The 22066-nt window shown below is 44.6% G+C and overlaps 1 protein-coding gene and 1 long non-coding RNA gene across 6 annotated transcripts in view; one reads left to right on the plus strand and one right to left on the minus strand.

The window, feature by feature from the left end:
* Nucleotides 1–1395: 1395 nt before the first annotated feature.
* LOC135227803 (uncharacterized) lies at nt 1396–17209 on the minus strand. Its single transcript, XR_010317993.1, has 3 exons — nt 16966–17209; nt 5627–5776; nt 1396–5164 (listed from the first exon to the last, which is right to left on the minus strand). It is a non-coding gene; the product is annotated as an uncharacterized LOC135227803 (long non-coding RNA).
* A 348-nt stretch (nt 17210–17557) lies between these two features.
* ETS1 (ETS proto-oncogene 1, transcription factor) overlaps nt 17558–22066 on the plus strand; it is a 73428-nt gene continuing 68919 nt past the window's right edge. For 2 of the 5 annotated variants that reach the window (XM_064268885.1, XM_064268883.1), the window contains exon 1: nt 17561–17897. In XM_064268885.1, coding sequence (XP_064124955.1) covers nt 17816–17897 — 82 coding nt within the window. In that variant the 5' untranslated portion in view covers nt 17561–17815. Of the gene's footprint in view, nt 17898–22066 lie in introns of all 5 variants that reach the window. The other 3 variants (XM_064268884.1, XM_064268881.1, XM_064268882.1) reach the window with 3 other exon arrangements.

Below are 22066 nucleotides of genomic sequence, written 5' to 3' on the forward strand. Positions count from 1 at the left end.
CCTGCTGCAGCTGTGAGGGAGATGTGGCACAGACAGTGGACGGTCTGAGCACGGCAGTTTACTTCACGTCAGTTTTCCTTGCTGCTTAGCTTCCATAGAAACGAAGCTGAGTCCTTCCTCTCCTTTTCCCTAATCCCCGACATTAATCACATACCTCCTCTGCTTCAGCTTTGAAGCTGGAATCCTACTCTATCCACCCTGCAGTGACACTCCACTTGTTGCTATTCCTTTGGTACCCCATGGAACATATGGTATTCTAACCACTTTTTATGCCTCTGGAGTTCTTTGGTAGCCCAATTTTAACATGGTTAGCCTCAAGGTGGGGGCATTTTGAAATGAATGAAACTCAAGAACCCTGACTTGGAGCCTCACTTTTGTGTAGGTTGAGCATTGTCTTAGGTCATATCTCTAGGACGTGTGAATTTTCTAAACCTTTGACAGGTTTGCATTAATTTCTGTGAGATAAGCCTCCTCACTATGTTTTCCCGTTATTATATTCTCCTGAGAATGTACTTATTGTGAGAATAAGCTATTCCCAGTCTTCATCCAGTCATCGTGGCCATGTTCTTCTTGATGCCATTCATTGTTTCCAGGTGTTACTGGCTCCCTGCTTTTCTAGCTTCTGAATGGTAAATAATGCCTTTGCAGAAACACATAATGCATTGCAGTGATACTTTTCAAGAGACTAGAACTGCTCTAAGTTATTCTCACCCTGCATTCAATCATAGGGCCCAGTCATTCCTTCCATATGTGACAGGTGGAATGCACCACTATTAGCAGGTCTGCAGTGTTCCAGGGCAGCTGTTTCTGCTTCTTAGCCGTTAGTACTTCTTTTGTTAGAATGAAAAATACATAGCGGTGGTAATTTTCCTGAAATTCAAATTCCTTTAGTTGTATTTGGCCTGTAAGTACTGCTTTTGCAGGAAGGAAAAATGCATTGTACCATATTTTGAAAAGTTTCGTGAGAAATAAAAAAGCCTAAGAAGAAGGAGGCTAGAATAAAATGTATGTGCAGTCATTGCCAGGTGCCTTCATGTTTTACCTCATGTTTTGCAAATTTTCAAGGAAGAAAAAAGGATTTTTTATCATTGACGCATATTGGCAGGATTTACGGCATCCAGGGTCCATTGGGACAGTGGGATCCCAGAAAATGGGTATCAAAATCCATAACTTGTAACAAAAGTTCTGTATTGGTCCTTTAATCAGCATGTTTCCCATTAGTGAAAACACATGGTATCAACAAAGAATTCAAAGCAAAAAATAATTGGGTCACCAATGGGTCATTCTCGATGGAGATAGGTGGGAATTAGTGTATCTTCCACTGCACTGTCTCTCCCCACCCCACGCCCCAACCTTCTTGGTGAGAAAATGATGACTCAGATGGTTTATGGTATATACATGATAAGAGGTTTATTAAGAAATTCAACAAATGATGACAAAAGATTTATCAGGATAGAACCCCCATTTGAAGGTCTTCCTTTGAGTAGCAGGTGAGAGATTTTGGACACATGAGCAATTTGAAGTTGCTGAACTAATGTGTGTCTTTAGTACTCTGCAAAGACGACTTGGATCAGAGTTTTGCAAAACACTGGAGAGAGACTGTAGACTCTGGACAGACACATACGTGCAGAAAGGCTGGGCTGCCTGCCCCTCCTTTTAGCCATTTCTCCGAGGTGCTGTGAGATAATATTGGAAGTGCTCTGGGACTTCCCAAGGTAAGGCATTATTGTTATTTCTGTCAGAGTAAAGGAGTAATGTGTATTCACATTGAGTTATGAGGTTTGGCACATAGAGCACTTAAAATAGCCCAAACTCTATAAAGATAAGGTGAACGGGTGTCTCCTAACTGTAATTCTAAGAGACTCCATTTGCAGAATTAGATGGTGAACTTACTCTGAAGTTGTTGTTTAAATAAGCTGCTGACTGGAATGTATTGACATGAACTATCAACAGGGCTGCTCCCTACAGTCAGTTCTGAGCTTTTTTCCTCCTAATGAGAGGTCTCTTGTGTGTCTTGATTTGTCTATACTATGCCTTTTAATATTGCTCAAAACCTCAACTGAATTTAAAGTAGCTATTTCTATCCCACATAACATATGCTATTCTATAAGACCTTATTCACAATTATTGTATTTACCAGTGTAGCCCTGGTGGTGCAGTGGTTAAGATCTCAGCTGCTAACCAAAAAGTCAGCAGTTCAGATCCACTGGCCGCTCCTTGGAAACCCTATGGGGCAATTCTACTCTGTCTTGTAGGGTTGCTATGAGTCAGAATCAACTCAATGGCAATGGGTTTGGTTCTTTGTTTTTTTAAATTATTGTGCCCAATATTGCCACGACAGTGCTCACAGTTACAATACATATTTCTTGTCTTATATCCTTACTCTTTGATTAAAGCTCATGTCTAACCATTCTTTTTCTACCATGTTCTGTTTAACTTTCCCGTAAAGGTTCATTTCTGCCATGCAGTTTATTTGATCTGCCCTTGATAAATTAACAGGTGTGATTTTTTTTTACATGATGGCTGCTTTTATTTATGCCAAGCTGTATCTGGGGGTATCAAATCTATATAAAAATGCAGCTCTATTAGTCTTCATTTATTGGCCTATTGTCCACATATCTTAAAGGTCTTGAATTAGCCTTTCTTAAAGATCTGAGAATGGAGGCCAACTGTGGTAAAGGAGAGTAATAAAGAGCTTATTGCTAGCCAGAGTCTAATTTTATCAGCTTCCAATCCATTATGATCATTAAAAAATGGGCATTCCACATTAGCATGTCGGAGACTTGCCAGAACAAAGTGACTGCTAAATGAATGGCAGTGTTTTCTCTCTTAGTATCATGTTGGAGGTCATGGTCTCTACTGACAGGATTACTTACTGTGGCATGCTCATGGACTCTTTCTCTGTCTCGTTTTTCCTTGACATCTCTGTCTATATGGAAGGTACCCTCAACTAGCTAGGAAAACACATTGTTTTAAGTTGAGATTGTGATGGTAAAAAACACCAAGGAAGAACTGACCCCAAATGTCATCAAGCCCAGCATTGAAATTACACAAGAATCATCAGACAGTGACTTTTGCTACAAGGCTTTATGTTTTAGGGATGGAAATCATTCAGTGACTTTGGCTGCTTGGGGATTTGGCAGAGCTCAAAATCTATTTTGCCAAGTGCCTTAATTTTTTTTTTTTCCCTGCTAATTTTGAAGCCCAAGAGTATTTCGTTGGAAACTTAAATTGTATATGGGATTACTTTATGATTTAGTCATCCACTCATCTGTATGGATGTCCAAGAAGACTGGTGGATCTTTTCAAAAACACTTTGTAGGAGAGGTTTGTATGGTCTAAAGAGTAAATGAACTAGAAACCTCAGACTGGTGTTGGTTGGAAAAGTTATGCTCTAGAACTATTGCATGTATTTAGAAAATGACTGATCTGGTCACCTTCCATTTTTGTTATTTAAAAAAAATTGTATAAGTGTGTGTGTGTATGTGTGTGCGTGTGTATGAAATCTGAAATAATTTTAAATGGAGAAAACCAAATTATAAAATGATAGCCTTTTCTAAGCATTTGAAGCCATCTGTAGTGAAGCTGGAAGCAGACCTGAATGTACCATCCCGGATCACAGTTAATATGAAAGAGTGGTTCCTTTCACTCATTCATTTATTTATTCATACATCCCTTTTCATTCACTTGCTCATTTATTCAGTAGCATATTCTTTTAACACTTATTAAGCATTTACTATGTCTAAGTCATTGTGTTTTAAGCTTGAGGTTCTAATTTGAATGGAATATCGTTCCTGCCCTTGAGGAGCCTGAATTATTTCAGCAATGTACTAAGTGCTAGACTAGAAGCCTGTATGTACTGACTTGAAGGGAATGTGTTGTGAGGGCTCAGAGGACGAAGTGCCTGATTTTATCTGGGTTGGTCTGGGAAACCTTCACAGGGAAGGCGATGCTTGCTGCTGAGTTTTGAGGAATGAGTGGCACACGTTGATCAGCCCGTAAAAGTTCCCAAAAGTGTAAACCACTAAAAAAAAAAAAAAAAAAAAACCACTAGGGTTTGTTAAACGAATACCAACAAGTCCAGGATGTTGGAGAGCAGGGTGCCTCTGCAGGAAAGAAGGTGAAATGCAGCTGAAAGGTAACCAGTTGTTGTGGAGTCAGATCCGACTGGTGGCAACCTCATGTGTGTCAGAGTAGAACTGCTCCATAAGGTTTTCAATGGCTGTGATCTTCTGGAAGTAAGTCACCAGGCCTTTCTTCCAAGGTACCCCTGGGTGGACTTGAACTTCCAACCTTTTGATTAGCAGCTAAGTGTCTTAACTGTTTGCACCACTGGCTTAAAGGTGGACTGATGCTAATCATTAAAGGTCTTTGCTATAAACTGGATTTTATCTTCTTGAAGGAATTTAACCTGAGGGGTAGCATGATATTTTTGCAACATATTTTAAAAAACTTGCTTGAAATGTTTTATTTTATCTCCGCTTTCCTACATACCGCCCTTCTAAGAAGTTGCACTCCATCTTTCACAGGGGTCTGAGTGCATCTACAAAGAGTGGAGAACTGCCTCTGGCCATCTTGTTTCCCTGGCTCCGCATCCTTTGTGAAAGTCCTTGACAAATGCTCTCAACTGCAGCACTTTCCCACTGTGAGGTGGGTGGATTCCCACCAAAGATTTTCTGTCTTGACAGAAACTTTTGCTTTTCCAAATGACTTATTTTTAAAATAATACAAATTTTATCTGTCCATGTGAACTAGAAGTGACAAGAGGCAGAGCTACTGGTGACTAGTGCATGATGCATGAACAAACTCCACACTATTGATGAGGGTGGCTTTTCAACTAACTGCTTGCAATTGGTGATGGGGGACGCAGGGGACTTGGAACATTGGCCTGTCTATCTCTAGGCTCTTTGCAGAGGTTTTTGGACAGAGGAAAGTTAATCAGGAGACCAGCATGGGGAGAGAGGCGTGTTATTTAATTAGCTTTACAATGGGCTGACTTGAAGGCACGTGGTGGTTTTAATAGAGGGAGATAGATGTCCTTTTTGCAGGGCTAATTGTTGGGAAAAAGCAGGGTCTTTGTTCCGGCCCAGCATGACGGCTCTGATCTCTTGGAGCCTAGGGCTGCCCCTGCTTATAATTTTAGACAGAGCTATTCAAGGCTGCCCTGCAGAGAAAAGAAGAACAAGAACAGTATTGTGAATGCAGGATCAGTGCCCAAACCTCCCCAAAGTCACTGGTAAAAAAAAAAAAAAGAAAAAAAAAGGAGAGCAGAAGACCCAGCCGTGTGCACATTGGAGGAATTCCTCCTTGGAAAGGGCAAAGCTGTACTTTAACCAACTTGGAGATGAGGTGCAGTGACTTAACAAAACACCCCCAGAAAGCCAATTAAGTCTGTTATCCCAACGATATGGCATTTATCTTACCAAAATGGAGTGGGCATCTAGTGAGGAGACTTTGTGCCCCATGCTGCCAGCCAGCCACCCGTGGCCAGGTGCCAGGCTCTGGCAGTGGCAGAATGCAAATTAACGTAGCTGATGCCCCTAAATAGCAACATGTGTGTTGCTAGAGGGCAATACTAAGAGCAACAGTGGTTCTGATGCTCAGGGGAGGGGATAACATGAGATACCTTTCCCAAGGGTGCTTCTGGGCAACTGGTCAACACATGTATTTGACACCAGCAAGTAAATGCTTCATCTGTTCCAGGTGGCAATGAAAGACTAGCTGCATTCTGGAGGGATGTCCAAGCTTGGAGGGAGTGCTACACTGGTCCAGAACTCTGTAAGGAAAAGGCATGGACGTGATGGCACGATTAGATATGGCTAGGGGTTCAGGCTTACAGCACTCGTCAAGCTGTTAAGAGAACTTGGCTGTCAGAAAAAGAGACAGCCCAGGTGGGATGATATAAGGAAAGAGTTCAGGGAAGCGAATTCAATGCTCTGCAACCCCGTGAGGGTCTGATTGAGGGGATGTCGCAAGAGGCATAGTAACGGGCATGGGTTGAACAGTACATTGGATTATACTAAATTACTGCCCCGCTTGAAAGCCACATGGTCAGGCCCGTTGCTTGAGAAGGTTTTATTTTGCTCAGGTTATACAAAATCATTGAATGAGTACCAAACTGCAACCTGAAGGGAAAAATCCAGTATTGGAAAAGGAGTGCTAAAACCCAAAACCAGACCAAACCCAGTGCCGTCGAGTCGATTCCGACTCATAGCCACCATATATGGCAGAGTAGAACTGCTCCATAGAATTTCCAAGGAGCGCCTGGAGGATTCAAACTGCCGACCCTTTGGTTAGCAGCCGTAGCACTTAACCACTACGCCACCAGGGTTCCCGAAGGAGTGATAGAGAGTACATATTTCTGTCTTTGCCCCTAATTTGTAATGTAACTGTGAGCATATGGTTAGCGCTTCTATAACCTTATTTCACGTCTGTACAATGGGAATTGTAGCCTCCTTCATCTGAGGTGGATAGTATCAGGATTTGTGTGATTTTCATATTCAGGTCTAAAATGATCTATTATTATATCATGATTTTAATGGCACACACCAAGAGGGGACCCCATCTCCTAATCTCTTTGTGATAACACCATACACCCCAGCTTTGATTTACTTCCAGGAAAATGTTATGCTCACTAAGGAAATCACAATTCTGATTTTTTTTTTCTAAATTAATAATAATAGCTAAGGGCTGTTGAATGACCATGCTGCATCAAGCATGATGCAAAGCACTTTGCATCATTTCAATTCATACTCCGCTCAACTCTGAACAGGGCACAGTTGTTAGCTCCATTCTAAAAAAAAAGAATCTACAGATGAAGAAATCCAGGTGTTTTGAGGCCGAAGGACTGAAAGCTGGAGGGTGGCTAATCTCCAAGGTGAACTTAGATGCCAGCTGCCACAGCTTGTGCTCTAACCTACCACTACGTCCTCCCCAGTTGTTTTAGAATTTAAGTGCATTCTGTAACCAAAGCCTGACAGTCCATTTGGTAAGAAACTGCCGGCCTTTGTATGGGCTATTTGGGAGCAGGAACATTTATTTGGGATTGTGTCCTTACTTCTAAATCTTAATTCAATTCAATTCCAAAAAATTCTCTCCACCAGAGAAGAGTGAGCTTACTAAAGCCAGGACGTAGGTGGGCCTTGTTACCAGCCATCTGGTCTCTCTCAATGCTGTGGAATTCCCTAAAAGAAAGGACCATAATCTTTTTGATTTTTAAAAATTCTCAACATTATTTAGAATTTTTAATTCCTGGAAAGGGTTCTCTCCTGGGAACCTGCCACAAGAGAGCTGACCTGCCGTTTGTTCTTTCCTCCCACAGTCTACTGCCAGCTCCCCACCCAGCTGCACCTCCCTCCCTTCCCTTCCCAACGGGTCCCTTGTGACGCTTCCACCCAAGGCCTTTTTGTGATGAGGTCTTTCAAGATGGTTTCCCAATCTGGGAAAAAAATACATGTTTCTGTTCAATCTGATGAAATAGATTTCCATTAAGAAAGAGCTTCTCTATTTTCTACTTTCTTAATTCTCCACGTTACCTATCATTTCCAACCCTGAAGACCTGAAAGCATTTCCCTGGCCTAGCTGATTAAATGGTATCTTTTTGCACGTCACACATGTAAGTTTGCTTCTCTCCTCTTCACCAACTCAAAGGAAGAAAAATGGGTTTTATGATGGGGGAACCAGCCCAGACAGAAGAGACGTGAGCTGGGGTCTGTTCCACCTCAGGTGTCATCTCCCGACTGTCCACTATATTCCAGCTTCTCCCCAAGCCATGATACACAACGTGGACGGAGCACAGCTGGCTTTTTGTAAATGAATAAAAGACTTCATCATTTTTGGGCCTTCAAGAAAAGAGAATTAAATGTGAGCCGAAATCCCAGAGTAGCTGATGGATCCCTTCTAGAGGTTGTCTTCATCTGTCAACTTTACATCAGAGGCGTGTTTGGTTCTCAGTAAATTCTAAATTCTATTGTCCTATGGATTTATGTTCCAACGTATTCACAAAATGGAGATGCTGTGCGTACTTTTCAGGAGAGTGTAAAAAAGAAGAGGTTTGAAATAGCACAGGAATTTACAAAGGGCTGTGTATTTCCAATCCTCTGCTGCTGGACTTAACATTGGCCAAGGTACGATTGATAGTGATTCATTAGAGCACAGTCATGTTGTTCAGAGAAGCGACCTTAAGGTGAGGCAGGAGTTGATCCCTGACGGGGATGTTTGTAGATAACTGCAATGACGCTCTCCAGGAATGCTGGCTTTACTGGCTCCAGGTAGACGGTAAGGTGTTCTCAAGGTGACGCGCTCAGTTTTTCTTGGAACTGTTACACGGACCCAGTAATGGAGGAAGCGGTGTAAAACGATGCATGTTTGTGCTCCTCACTGCAGCTCAGCAGCAAGGATGGACCCTGACCAAGCCCGTTCTTTCCTGGGGTTCTGCAATTTAAGATCAGCCAGCTTTTCAGTTGCAGTATCTTGGTTATCCATTATCAAATAGAAATAACGAAGTGCAGGGAGTAGTCGTCTAGCACAATCCAGCCGGCAAGAGAGGGTAGGCCTTCTTGTTATGTCTCTGTGCCACCTGCTGAGTCACAGCAGCTCGGTTAACTCTCCCTGCCCTCTTCATTCCCAGCTCCACTCTCGCCCTGTCTCCATCCTCTCACCCATTCCCGCTCCCCACCCATCCCCTTCCTATTGCAGGGGATGCCCCTATGGCAGGAGACATTCCAGGATGCATTGCTTCTGAGGACCTGACCAGTTAATACAAATGGGGAAAGTGGAGCTGACTATAACAGGCACTGGTTTCCCGTGTAATATATTTAAAGTCTATTCTTTACAAAGCTGGTGGAAGTTGGGTTCATTCCATGTCTTTCCCTTATATACTCTCTAATAATATATTTAGAAATTTTACTTCTTTACCTTTATGGCAATCAGTGAAATAAAAGATTAAACTTGAAGTTCAGAAATTCCTGAAGGTTACTTCTGAGCAGCAGTCTGAGAAATATAAACTATATTCTGTATAAAATGTTAAGACTAAACAATTTGTTTGCTTTGGAGCACATCAAATGCCAGTTTTCATAAGTAGCTATACCCATATATATTCAGATAAAAAATAAAATGAATATGCTGACCGTAGGCAACATTTTCCTTCAAGGAGATGGGAGCAGGGAGATGGGAAAAATAGACTAAAACTTTATAAAGACCTTTTCAGTTGGAAAATAGTCACTTGGTTAGCTCTGTAGTCTTAAACTTTGAGAAATTTTTGAGTCTCATGTTAGACCAAAAAAAAAAAAAATTACTGATATCTGAGTTTTATTTTCCTATGGGTATTCATATTTGGGAAGTTATGAAGTTATATATTTATTAATTAGATTGTTCAACATAATTTACTGAGCCTCCGTTATCTTGAACTAAACACCAGGGGTTATACTAATGACGAACACTTGCTCACTGCCTTCAGGGAGTGGAGGGGACAGATACACATATTCAAATTCATAGTAGGGATGTGTTCAGACTGCCAGGCAGGAAAGAGGTACCTATGGGCAGGGACGGGTTACCCAATAAGCAAGGTACGCACGGGCTTACTTGTGCTTACTTACTACCCCGTAGCGCACAATTTCACCTGCACACTACAGAGTAGTACGTAAACACAATTAAGCCCGTGCGTACCTTGCTTACTGGTTAATCTGATCCTGCTTGTGCAGATAGGGTGAAAGCTTCTGAGACAGGAAAATTCTCTGCATACGAGTAGTAAATGTCCCTGTAGGGAAGAGGCTGAGAAAGACTCTCTGTGTCTGTGTGGATTTTCAGCTTGACCATCCCTTGCATCTTTTGCGATCTCATGAGACCCTTTCACCTCCCTTCCACCCTGTGTCTTTTGCAGCTCTTCCAGCATGGGGGTCTCCCATTGACTTGTTCTATTGGAGTTCCATGACCATTGGCCAGGGAGGATTATTGAATTGGCTCTGTGAAGATACTAAGTTACTAGGCCTTAATTCCATTTTGGCATCTTGGGGATTTAGGTCCTCTGCATAAGAGGAACATAAAACCACTGTGACTCTTCCTCCCTCTTTTCTCTCCTTCCCTAACTCTTCCATTGTCCTCAGAGGAGGCCCCTTCTCCTGCTTCCTCCTGTACTCCTGTATTATCGTCCCTTTTCCTGCCAGGCTATTTTTTCTTCTAGTGTTATCTGCTTCCTTTGCTTGACTCTCCACCCATCTCTGCTCCTTTATCTCTAGGGTGGTAAATGCTAGTCCTTTGGGGCAACTGCCTTGGCATTTCAAAATGAAAGAGGGAAGGGGGAGAGGAAAGATTCCACAATGAAATTATCTTAATTAAAAATTCAAACAACAATTGCAGAGAATATATGTTTTGGAATTCGGTGTTATCTTTGGAACCCAAGAGAAAAGCCAGGTAAAAGTCAGAGGAAGGCCTTAGCTTTCCATCCAGATGCAGCCACCTGTGGCCTGGGGACTGGGCCAGGATGCTGCTCCCCAGGGAACGGCCCTCCTCTATAGAGGCCTGGTCCTCTGTTTCTGCCATGTGATTAAAGCACATTGGTTCTTCTTGCCATCTGTGCTAATGCCATCACTCTGCTACTTCCTCCAGAGGCCAATTTAGGACAACTTAAATTGGAATCCAAATTGCATGATCCCAAAGGCCTGTATGGTAGCCTGCATTCTGCATTATTCAGGGCGAGGCAGGAGCAACAATTCCAGGAAACATGCTCAGGAGGCTTCAGGGAGGCAAACTGACCCTGGACATGGAGGAAGCCTGAGGAACACTGTAGGCTTGAATGGCAGCTCCTGGCCTTTTTCTGTCTGAGCGGAGCCTGATTTGTTGCAGGAAGAATATATGATATCTAAACTAGGGGATTTGAAAATGTCGCTTGGTCTGTGAATTAGGCCAATCCATCCCACATTGTTGGGGCTGCAGATGCAGCTGAATGGTTCATAATTATAGTCTAAAGAAATTGCAGACAGCAATAGATCCAACCCAGACCTTTTTTCTCCTCCCAGTCCATGCCAAGCTGTTTCCCAGAGGGAACGATAGTGTGGTTATCCTGCAGTGTACTTGGCCAAAGACAATACATACAGTACAGGGAACAGCATTAGAGCCCTAGAAGTTGAGTCTGATCACCCAGATTTCCTATGTATGCCGTATCCTGCTTTGCGTTGCAAGGGTGTCTGGTGACACACCAAGCAGAATGGCAGTGACTTCTGCCAAAGTGATACCTGTAAACATGAGAGGCCACCGAAAGTACTGCAACTGGGGGATCTGGTCCTAGTACTGAGCCTGCCTTTCTCCAGCTCTGTGGCCTTGGGGAGAATGACCTTATCTCTCTTGAACTTGGTTTGCTTCACTCATAAGTGGCAGGGGCTGGACCTGAATGCTTCTCATACAGTTTTATCCACCTTGGAGACCTAAGATTTGTTGTATCTGTAGAACCAAAAACTCGTCAGTGAGTTGTTTCTGACGCATGGCGACCCTATGTGTTACACAGTAGAGCTGCTCCGTAGGGTTTTCTTGGCTTAATTGACTCCACAGCACCAAACAACAACACTTATGGAGGCAGATCGCCAGGCCTTTCTTCTGGGGCACCAGTGGGGTGCTGCTGGGTGGATTTGAACTGTCAACCTTTAGTTAGTAGTCGAGTGCAAATTGTTTGCACCATCCAGGGACCCGATCTCCAAAGAAGTACCATGAATGTGATCTTCCTTCAGAACTTGAACTAAAGTTTTTCTGTGACTCTTCATACAAATCTGCAGGTTTTTTTTTTTCTAATTTTGGAGTCCTGGAATTCATCAGCAGAGGCCAAAACCAGACAGACTCCCAAATCAGGACCTGAGGAAGAGGCCTGGAGAGATCTTTAAGTTAAACTTGCTAGTTCTCCCTCTCTCTCCCTGGAAGGAGTTCAGGTAAATACAGGGTCCAAGCTACTCTGCAAAGGGATGGCCATAGAGAGATCGGAGTGATTTCCTGCATATTGCACCTACCTGGATCTAATAACAGTAATCATGATTTAACAGTTACCCAGTACTTCCCCTGAGCTAGACACTGCGCTGAAATACTATCCATGCGTTATCTCACTTAATCTTCCCAACAGCTGTCCAAGGTGGGAGCTGTTATCATCCCCACTTTACACAAGGAGGTTCGGGAGAGTTTAAGCGACTTAAAAACCAGGTGCTGTGGAGTCGACTCCAACTCCTGGGGACTCTGTGTATGTCAGGGTAGAACTGTGCTCTATAGGATTTTAAATGGCTGATTGTTTTGGAAGTAGATTGGCATACCTTTCTTCCAAGGCGTCTCTGATTGGACTCGAATCTCCAAAGTTTCGGTTAGAAGCTGAGTGTGTTAGCCATTTGCACCACCCAGGGAGTCCTTTAAGTGACTTAAGAAAAAAAAAAAAATCCAAACGCACTGCCGTTGAGTTGATTCCAGCTCATGGTGACTCCATGCATTACAGAGTAGAGCTTCTCCATAGGGTTTTCTTGGCTGTAACCTTTGCAGAAGCAGATCACCAAGCCTTTCTCCTGCAGTGCCCTGGGTGGGTTTGAACTGCCAACCTTTAGGTTAGTAGTCGAGCACAAACCGTCTGCACCACCCGGGACTGGTCATTTGGTAGACGTAGAATTTGAACTTGAAGTCCCTCTGATTACAGAGCCCATACTCTTTTTTTATAGAGATTTCCAGGTGCAAAGAGGCCCCCAAGTCCTACTCTCTCCCCCTGTCCCCCCCCACTTCCCTCCTCACAGCAGCTTCTCTTACCACTCATTGTTTATTGTACCTTCCAAACAATAAGTAATGAGTCTCTGCTACTTGGTGGGGAGAGCTGGGGCGATTCTATTCCCTGAGACAGCGAGGGGCTGTGACACAGGAAGGTTAAGTGCCTATGGAGAGGTCACAGACCAGCTTGCAGTCAGCAGAAGCGCAGTTCTGAATCCCGACTGGGGTTCTTGAACTCACCCCACGGCCTCCTGCCTTTTGGCAGCCAAATTTAATTAAGAGTTATTTTAATTTTCCTTCCTAGCTCTGATTTTCGACTTTATTGCTGCTTGATAATGGTAGATATAGAAGCCCCAGGTGTTTTTCTTCCCCACTATGCTTTTTACTGACTAAACTCATCACACAGAAACTACTAGCTTTAGAGTTAAGCTTTGGAACCCTGTTTCTGTATGTGACAGGGACTGCTGCTGTTTCTCTGAGAAAGACGACCACAAAGGCAGCTCAAACAGGTTGTTAATTGAGGACCTTTTTTTTTTTTGAAATCTTACATTTATACCAGTAAGTTAACATCTGTGAGTCATAAACTCTTTCTCGATCAGCCGTTAGTGGTCTGAATGTTTTTGCACCTACCTTCAATAAAACATATTCTAGCTTCAAACTCAGAGACTCTTTGGTTTGGAGAAGTTACGTATTTAGGAGTAGACAAAGAACTTACTCTGGTACCCTTCTGGTGGGGGAATCTGTCTTTAATGATTGTTTTAAATTAGGTGTATTTTGGCTTTTTTTTTTTTTTTTTAATTGAGGTTGGCGGAGTTGAGAAAAAAAGGGGGGCAGGGTGTAAATACAGGAGAAAGTTTATGTCATTTACATTCTCCCTGTGTTTGAAGAAATTCATGTATAAAGGCAACTGTTATTAACATATAGCTCCCCCTCCATAACAGCCTTTTCTTAACCCTTATTGACAGGACATTCTCAGCCTATGGAGTTTAAGCACTTGGCTGGATGTAATTAGCTAAAGTCTAAGGAATGTTTAAAAATACAATTCTGTTTTCTCCCAAGTGCATGAGGACCAGACTTGTGCACTATGAGGAAAAAACAAAAACAAAACAAAACAAAAAACCAAACCCATTGCTGTCCAGTGGATTCCGACTCATAGCGACCTTACAGGACAGAGTAGAACTGCCCCAACGGGTTTCCAAGGGGCAACCGGTGGATTCAAACTGCCGACCTTTTGGTTAGCAGCCGTAGCTCTTAACCACTGCACCACCATAGCTCCACATACTATAAGCAAAATAAAGTAGATTTCCTTGGTTGAATTCCTCCTGATACAGATCTGAAACATCTTGCCTGAGTGGATGGAAGGCAAGGCTAAACTGCTCTTGTTTTGCTGGTGGGGAAACTGAGGCATGAGTGAAGCTGAGTGAACATAAAGGCTGGGGAATGGAGGTTCTATGCTGCCACGAGAGACAAAGGACAGACCTAAAGGCCAAGTCACTGAAGTTTTTGAGTTCAGCTTCCACAGGCCATAGCGTATCAAACTCACTTAACCTTGAATTAGAAAGGATTGGGGGCAAAGTAGGAACCCACAGTGACCAGAAAGCTGTTGAGTTCATCCGTTCCACACCTACTTATTTAAGCATCTGTTAAGTGTCAGGCACTGGGCTAGGCATTGTTTTCTAGGATACGGTAAGATAGAAACGTCATTTGAAGTCCATAAGCACATTTAGAAATATTAGCTTGTGTCCTAAAGAGAATACAAATTTCATTTATCAAAACTGATTAATGAAGTATGACACTGAAACGCCTGATTGAAATGTTCAATATCCCAAACATCTAAAAGATGTTTAACTTGATTTCTAAATCAAAGTCAAAGGATGTTCAATGACTGTATGGGAACTTAGTCCAGTTTTCTGAGCTAAGCAGCAGTGGTTCAGTGGTAGAATTCTCACCTCCCATGAGGGAGACCTGGGTTCGACTGCTACCAGTGTACCGCTGGCAGAGCCACTGCCCTTTGGTCAGTGGAGGCTTGAGTGTTGCTACAATGCTGAATAGGTTTCAACGGAGCTTCCTGACTAAGACAGATGAGGAAGAAAGGCCTGAAGAGCTACTTCCAAAAAGCAGCCGATGGAAAGCCTATGGATCACAATGGTCCGATCCACAATCAAGCATGGGAATGGCACAAGACCAGGCAGCATTTCGTTCTCTTTTAATGCTCTTTCATTTTCAAGTGAATTTCTTAACTCTGCCGACAAGACGTATTCATTCACAGACAATAATTTATCACATCTATCACCATCATCGCATGACCTTCCTCACTCATCATTACTGATGCTCCTTGTCCAAAGTGACATTTCAAAAGGTCCCAGGTTAGACGCATAACTTCTGGTAGCATAAATACCAATAATTAGTATCGCCTAGAAGCAATTTTCCTGAAGGTCTGTGGTGGCTGCTAGCTCCTCAGTCCTCCTCCGTTTAAAAAAAAAAAAAGCAAACTTGTTGCCGTCAAGTCACTTCCCACTCATGGTGACCCTATAGGACAGAATAGAACTGCCCCATCGAGTTTCCAAGGAGCACCTGGTGGATTTGAACTGCCGACCTCGTGGTTAGCAGCTGTAGCACTTAACCACTGCCCGACCTCATTCCTTAATGTAGCCATTGGTACCTTTAAGCTCCTATGCTGGATTAGAAAAAGGATGATTGATTGGTCAAGCTGTAACTGTTAAAGAATTAGAAGGAATAAATCCTCTCATTTCTAGAGTGGAAACTGTTTATGGTTTAATGGTGGTGGGCTCTTTTGGTGTCTGAGTTGGGTGGATGTTAGCAGTAGTGTTGAGACTAGTTGGGGGAGAAAGAGAAAGGATTTACTCTGAGAGGAAGCTTCCTTTGAAAACAGAGAAGTACTAGTACTTGGATTAAAAAATACCAGCATTTTCTTAAAACATCAACAAAACAAAATTTCCCAAAGCAACTCTTGATTTGCTCGCTTCTTCTACTGATGCATTCATGGTAAGACAGGGCTGATTCAAGATCCTTTTCTTTGTTGCTCATTTGGGTGTGTAAATGCACAATTAATTCATCAGCTGTTTCCCCAAGATTTTCCCAGGATCAGAAGTGCCTGTTCTTGTCATCTGGGGGCCAGCATTGTTTTCTCATACCTTTGGGAAACACAGCTGGATTGCAACTGTCTTTGTTCCTTTAAAAATCAGGGCTATCCCATACAATTCTTTTCCTCTGGTCACTGAAGGAGGGGTGTAAGGTGGAGGTTGAACCAGGAGCCGGAGATTGATTTTCTATTCCTGGCTCTTTCCCTGATTTGCTGTGGGGAACCTGCAAGTTAGTAATGCTCCAAGGAGACAAAACTGGGTTTTGATGAAGTTAGAAACCCATTACGGTGGAGTCAATTCTGACTTACAGTGAAGACAAGCAGGTGCATTGAAAGTCATCAGAGGCCATATGGAGAGTTCAACATCAAAACAGAAATCAGGAAACCATTAAAAAAGCTTTTTCTGGGATTGTTCAGGAAGACTTACATTAGTCAACCATGGGTCTCAGTGCCTGGCGCTAGCGTATTTATGTCTGTGTATGTCTGTGTACGCACCTCTATACCTACCGGTTCATTAGTTAATTCAAATAAACTATCTCCAGTTATGATAACTCATGTATCAGTGACAAATCCTGAATTATTTGGGATCATGTTGTGTTATCGGAAGTGTCTGGAGTTCCCAAATGGAATGGGGCTATGCACTGGGATTCCATGTGGCTGCTGGAAATGCTACTCAAAACCACAGAGCCTCTGCATGACTTTTTTGGTGGCAGTGGGAGGGCTGTTAGCTTTAGCAGAGGAGAGTCTATGAAGGGAAAGATGAAGCTTTGGTAGTTGGTGATATGATTAGAGAAAGAATAATGTGAGAAATATCGGAATGGACTCGACGGCAATGGGTTTTTGCATTCACCCACTGCTGTGGGGTAAACTGGAAACTTACGGAGGCGCGTGACTGGGTTCTAGTTTGGGGGCATTGTCCCTGACTCCCAACAGTATTTGGGAATACGGGCCTTCGTTTTGGGGTCTCCAGAAGGCTGCCTTGGACTTGGTCCTGAAGAAGGGCAGTGACACAAAGCTTCTGAATGCGGACGCCCCTGCGCTCATTTCTTAACCACTGCTGTACAGGTGGATGACACGGGTGGGCTCCGAAACCCCGAAGGCTCCCCCAGAAACGCGGTGCCTACTCCAGACTCACTCACCCGCCGGAGTCCAGACTTCGCGGAGCCCTTTGGGGACGCTGGCTGCCGGACCCCGCGCCTCGGCACGCACGCCCCGCGGTCCCCATGCCTCACGTCCTGTGTGTCAGTCTTTGTGAATGAGTGATGGACACGCACTGGGAAAACTATGCCGCCACCGGGAGGGGCTGACCAAGCCCGAAAGAATGCGTGGAGAATCGGACAGCCCTTCCCGAGAGCAGCCGAGGCCGCCTCTCCGCGCCCCAGCCCCGCGCGCTCGGGGCCGTCCCCGCCCGGCCCGCCGGCAGTGGGCTGGGCGCCGGCTCCGCGCGGCTCCCGAGCGACGGCGGGGCGCGGGGGGCGGGGCTCTCCCGGCCTGCCTGTCACCGGGGCCGCTAGCGGCGATTGGTCCCGGCCTGGCCCCGCCCCGGCCGCCCCGGCCCCGCCCCGCTCCCGGCCCCGCCCCGCGGATCTCCTCGCCCCGGGCGCGCGGAGCCCGCGCCGAGCCCGCCGCCGAGAAACGCCCTACGGAGGAGGAGAGCGCGGGCGAGGGCGAGTCAGCCAGCCACCGAGCGAGCGCACTGCCTGCCCGGGGCCGCGGCGGAGAGGGCGCGGGACGGGCCGGGAAGGGGGACGGAGCGCGGCGGGCCGGCCGGAGCGCGCTCGCTGGGCCGCCAAGTGCCAACTTTCCCCGGAGCGAGGGAGGGCGCGCACCGTTAGGGCGCGGGGCAGTTAGTGGGAATTTGAGAATTTAGGGAAGGAAGTCCGATCCCCTTGCCCCCTTGCCCCTGCTCCAAATCCCCATTAAAAAGACAAACACCAGCTGTAACGACAAACTTGCTCTGACTCCGTCTGTCCCGCTCCTGCTGGCACCATGAAGGCGGCCGTCGATCTCAAACCAACTCTCACCATCATCAAGACGGAGAAGGTCGACTTGGAGCTTTTTCCCTCCCCGGGTGAGTGGTGACTGCGAGGCCCCCGCCCCAACTCGCGGCCGGAGCCCGGTCCCCTCTGCTTTCCCCTTTAGCTGCTCCTCTCGGTGGTGGTGCAGGAGCGGGCAGCGTTGGCAGCTGGAGAGGGCGAGACAGGAGGAGGACTGTTGGTGGCCCGGGGCCCTTGGTTTCGGGGGTATTTGTTTTTACAGCTGTGTTTTCGTGGGCAGTGGGAAAAAGCTTATTGAATTTCCAGCAACCTCATCCCAGCTTTTTCACTTTTCCAATTGAGCGAGGAGCCTCTGGCTTTCTTCATATTAAAGGGGATGGATTCTACCACAGGGGGCATCGTTGCCGGACACGGTGTCCCCTGGTGCTGGGCAGTAGCAGAGAGACAGTCTGACTGACCGGCCTCCGAGCAGACTTTCAAACATCGTTTTGCCTCCCCATACTCCTGTAAATCCTCTCTTCTGCATTGAGGGCGAGGCGATTGGAGGTTAACAAATTATCCCTTTAACTTCGGGAAACGTCCTGACCTTATTGATGCAGGTTCCTCGCTTTACCCATGTTTTTAATCTGTCATAAATTTGTCCTCTGGTATCAACGTTAGAAGAGAGGAAACACCCCAGTACCAAATGTGACTTTGGGTCTTTGGCTGCAGTGGTGTCCAAACTCTTTGACTTGTAAGGACTTGAAGAGGAGTGGAATAGGAGAGAAATTTCATTTTGTCTTAGACACATTTTGGCGCTAAGCAGTTTCACAGAGTCCTGTTCTACAGAATTCCTGGAACAAATGCAGTTTGAGAGGGAATGACGCTTTCTTTTAGAATTTGGGAACTGCCAGCCATCCTTACCAAAACCAAACCCTTTGCCATCTAGTTGTTTTTGACTCATAGTGACTCTATACAACACAGTAGAGCTGCCCCATAGGGTTTCCAAGGAGCGGCTGGTGGATTCAAACTGCCGACCTTTGGCTAGCAGCTGAGCTCTTAACCACTGAGCCACCAGGGCTCCTCCAGCTATCCTTAGAGATGAGTGATTTTGGAAGTGAAGAGCTGCAGAGAGAAGAGGATGCATTCTTGAACGTAATTTACTGCAGCAGCATGCTACTCTCTTATATCTGATTGTCAGTAAGTAGCTGCTGCTCCCTGTGGCTACCAGTTCTCTGCCTCTTCTGCCATAATTAGTCACTTATTTTAACCTTTTATTTATTTACTTTGTTTTTGTTACTGTTGAGAATATACACACATCAATTTGACAATTTCTGCGTGTTCAGTTCAGTGATCCTGACTGATGACATTCTGGTTGTGGGACCATTCTCACCCTGGTTTTCTGAGTTGTTCCTCCCCTGTTAACATAAACTCACTGCCCCCTAAGGTTCCTTTCTAATCTTTTGCGTTGCTGTTGTCAATTTGATCCCATATAGATAGTTCTTAAAAAAGCACAGTGCTTAGGGCAGGCATTCTTTACTAGTTAAGCTATTGTTTGGCTTTATAAAAACTTCAGGGAACATTTTTAGTTTAAGGTTTATTTTAACTCTTGCTTAAACTGCTTAAGCTTTCCACACAAGCCAAGCTGATGTCTTGTCCTTCAGAGATCCTTTAGAAATGCTAAATAGACATTGGCCTGTCCTGTCCTGGACCCCTGACATTCAGCGCCAGTCTAGCTAAGTATGAAGAAGCTAAGCTTGTTTCTTGTCCCAAGGCTGAAGGCAGAACGGTGGAGACATTTCAGCCACTTACAGCCACAGTTCAGAAATGAGGCTGCTGCAGTGGCTGCGTTTGGGGGTTCAAAGAAGCCAGAATAAATTCTGTTTGTTACAATTGATTCAAACCTTATATAGGAGAAGCGAAAGGAGGGTTCCCAGCAAAGGTATAAACTCAGCTAGTGGGTCCTTTCCTTACAAATGGCTTGTTTATATGTGTGTTTATGGGGGGAGAGACAGACTTGGTCATCTGGGAAATATCTTGGGGATATGTCAGTTTGCACACCTCTGATGTATCGTGCTCGCTGGTAATGAAAAAGAGCCCATGGCAACACGTGTTTTAGATCATGCTAAACGGCTGCAGCCTTTGTGTGTGTGTGTAATTCAGTATTAAGGATTAGAAATTTTGAGTGTATGGTGCTATTACTACAATTATGGATAAAAATAAACCTTGATCAAGTAACTTCCCTTAGTTTTGCCATCTGTAAATTGGGGTCAGTAAGGCCCAATGCCACAGTCCACTTCCATTATAATAAGCACTTTTACAATGGCTCTCTCTTTCAACAAAGGTTTCCAAGCCATAGATCAGGTTTTGTAAGTGACCTTCAATATAACAAAATTTCAACTTGCCAAAAAAAAATTAAACAGTCTTCTGCTATTCATTGTAATGGGATTTGATTACTGGTACTATCTTGGGAAAAATTGAGAAACTAGAAAATATATCTAGAATATGATGACTAAGTTTTTGTTAAATTTTTTTTCCTGGAAGTTTAGTGAATGTTATACCCATACCTCAGAAAGTGACGTGGAGGCACTGAGAGGGCATGCAAGTTACCCAAGATTATCCAGCTAGCCAGGGGCTGAAGTAAGGTGAATCCCTGTTTGTGAAGTTGAGTAATGTTGCAATGTTACTTTTGAGAAGCCTGACAAAGAAACTTCAGTTGAGACTTAAGCTGGCAGGTGCAAAGGAGGAGGAAACGTTGGCCGTGTTGCCTGCTTTTTGTTGGTGGAAGGACAGTCTCCTGGCTAAGTAGGGATTTGTTCTGCCCATCAGACCATATAGGGCATATATTTAAAGTTTAACTTCTCACGGCATGGCTTTGTGTCCACAGCTGTGACTTAAATATTTGTCACAATTATTTCTTTGGGTTGTGTTGTTTCTTATGTGTGGAGACAACTAGTTTGGGATCTTAATGTGGCTTAAATGATTAAACCAGTGTATCCTATACCCCTACCCCTGTAATACATAAGAGCCAAAGGGAGGCAGTGTGGAGGCCGGGTCAGCACTGAGATGCAGAAAAAAAAAAAGTAGAGACCTGAGTTATTTGCCTGTCTTTGTGACTAGGGCCTGACCAATAGCTTTTTTCACCTTTATTCACCACCTCATCTGTATTGAGACCTCACAGGATTTTTGACAGTTTTAAGAACCAAATTAACATATATCCTGAAAGAACATTGGAATTGAATTTTCCTTGTACATGTAACCTGGAGTATACCAGTTTGATAGCGACAGTGCAACGGGGTTTTCAGATCTTAAATAGGCTAACAGCAGTCATAGCCATTGAGCGTCCATCAAGTTCCCTCCTGGTGTGGAGCCTGCTGAGAGGGGCGGAGGCTGGATGCCAAAGCAAACACATGCATTCCCAAGCCCAAGCCGCTTGGTCTGTCCTCTCCTTCTCTACTACACCTTCTGGGTGAGGTGAGCGTAATGCCCAGAGGAGAGCCCACATTCTCATTCTGGTTGTTTGCTTTTGGTAGAAGAACAAAAACTGGCAGCAGATCTTCCCCCTTTCCCCTGGCCTTCCACCCCAGCAACGGGTGTCTTTCTGGGGACCCATATTGACCTTAGAGTCGGAAAGACGCTTTGTCTCTTTCCCAGCTTGGTCAGTCTTTGTGTCTTCATCAGTGTGGACAAGAAAGAAGGCAGAGACAGTCCGAGGTTCGATGCTTCCCCTGGTCTTGAGCCCAGGCTGTTAGGATCACTGTGGTTGCAAACTCCTACTGACCGTGCTCCATTAGCGACTGAAGAGCCCCTGGTTACCATCAGGGACTCCAGAGCCGGCCTGCCTGGGTTTGAATCCCAGCTCTGCCACTTCCTAGCTGTGTGACATTGGACAAATGACTCCATCTCTCTGTGTTCCATTTCCTGCATCGGTAAAAGGAGTGTAGTAATAGTTCTACCTTATTGAGTTGGTGTGAGGATTCAATCAAATAATAAGCATGAAATGCTTACAACAGTACCTGGCCCATCATAAATTCTGTTTAATAATTAACTGAAAAACAGACTGACAAAAAAATGATCTAGGGTAGAATTTCCAGGGATCTTTGCAGTGTGTAGAAGGGGAGATGGCTGCATTATGCCTCTCCCGTGATTTCTTATTTGAGAAGGAAAGAGGAGTGAAGTTAAATGGCACTTTTTCACCTGCTTCCCTGAGAGCTCATGTCATGCAGCTTCGCTTGGTGCCCTTGAGAACACACAGGGAGCCAGG

This window comes from Loxodonta africana, chromosome 15 (assembly GCF_030014295.1).
Source record: "Loxodonta africana isolate mLoxAfr1 chromosome 15, mLoxAfr1.hap2, whole genome shotgun sequence".
Lineage (NCBI taxonomy): Eukaryota > Metazoa > Chordata > Mammalia > Proboscidea > Elephantidae > Loxodonta > Loxodonta africana.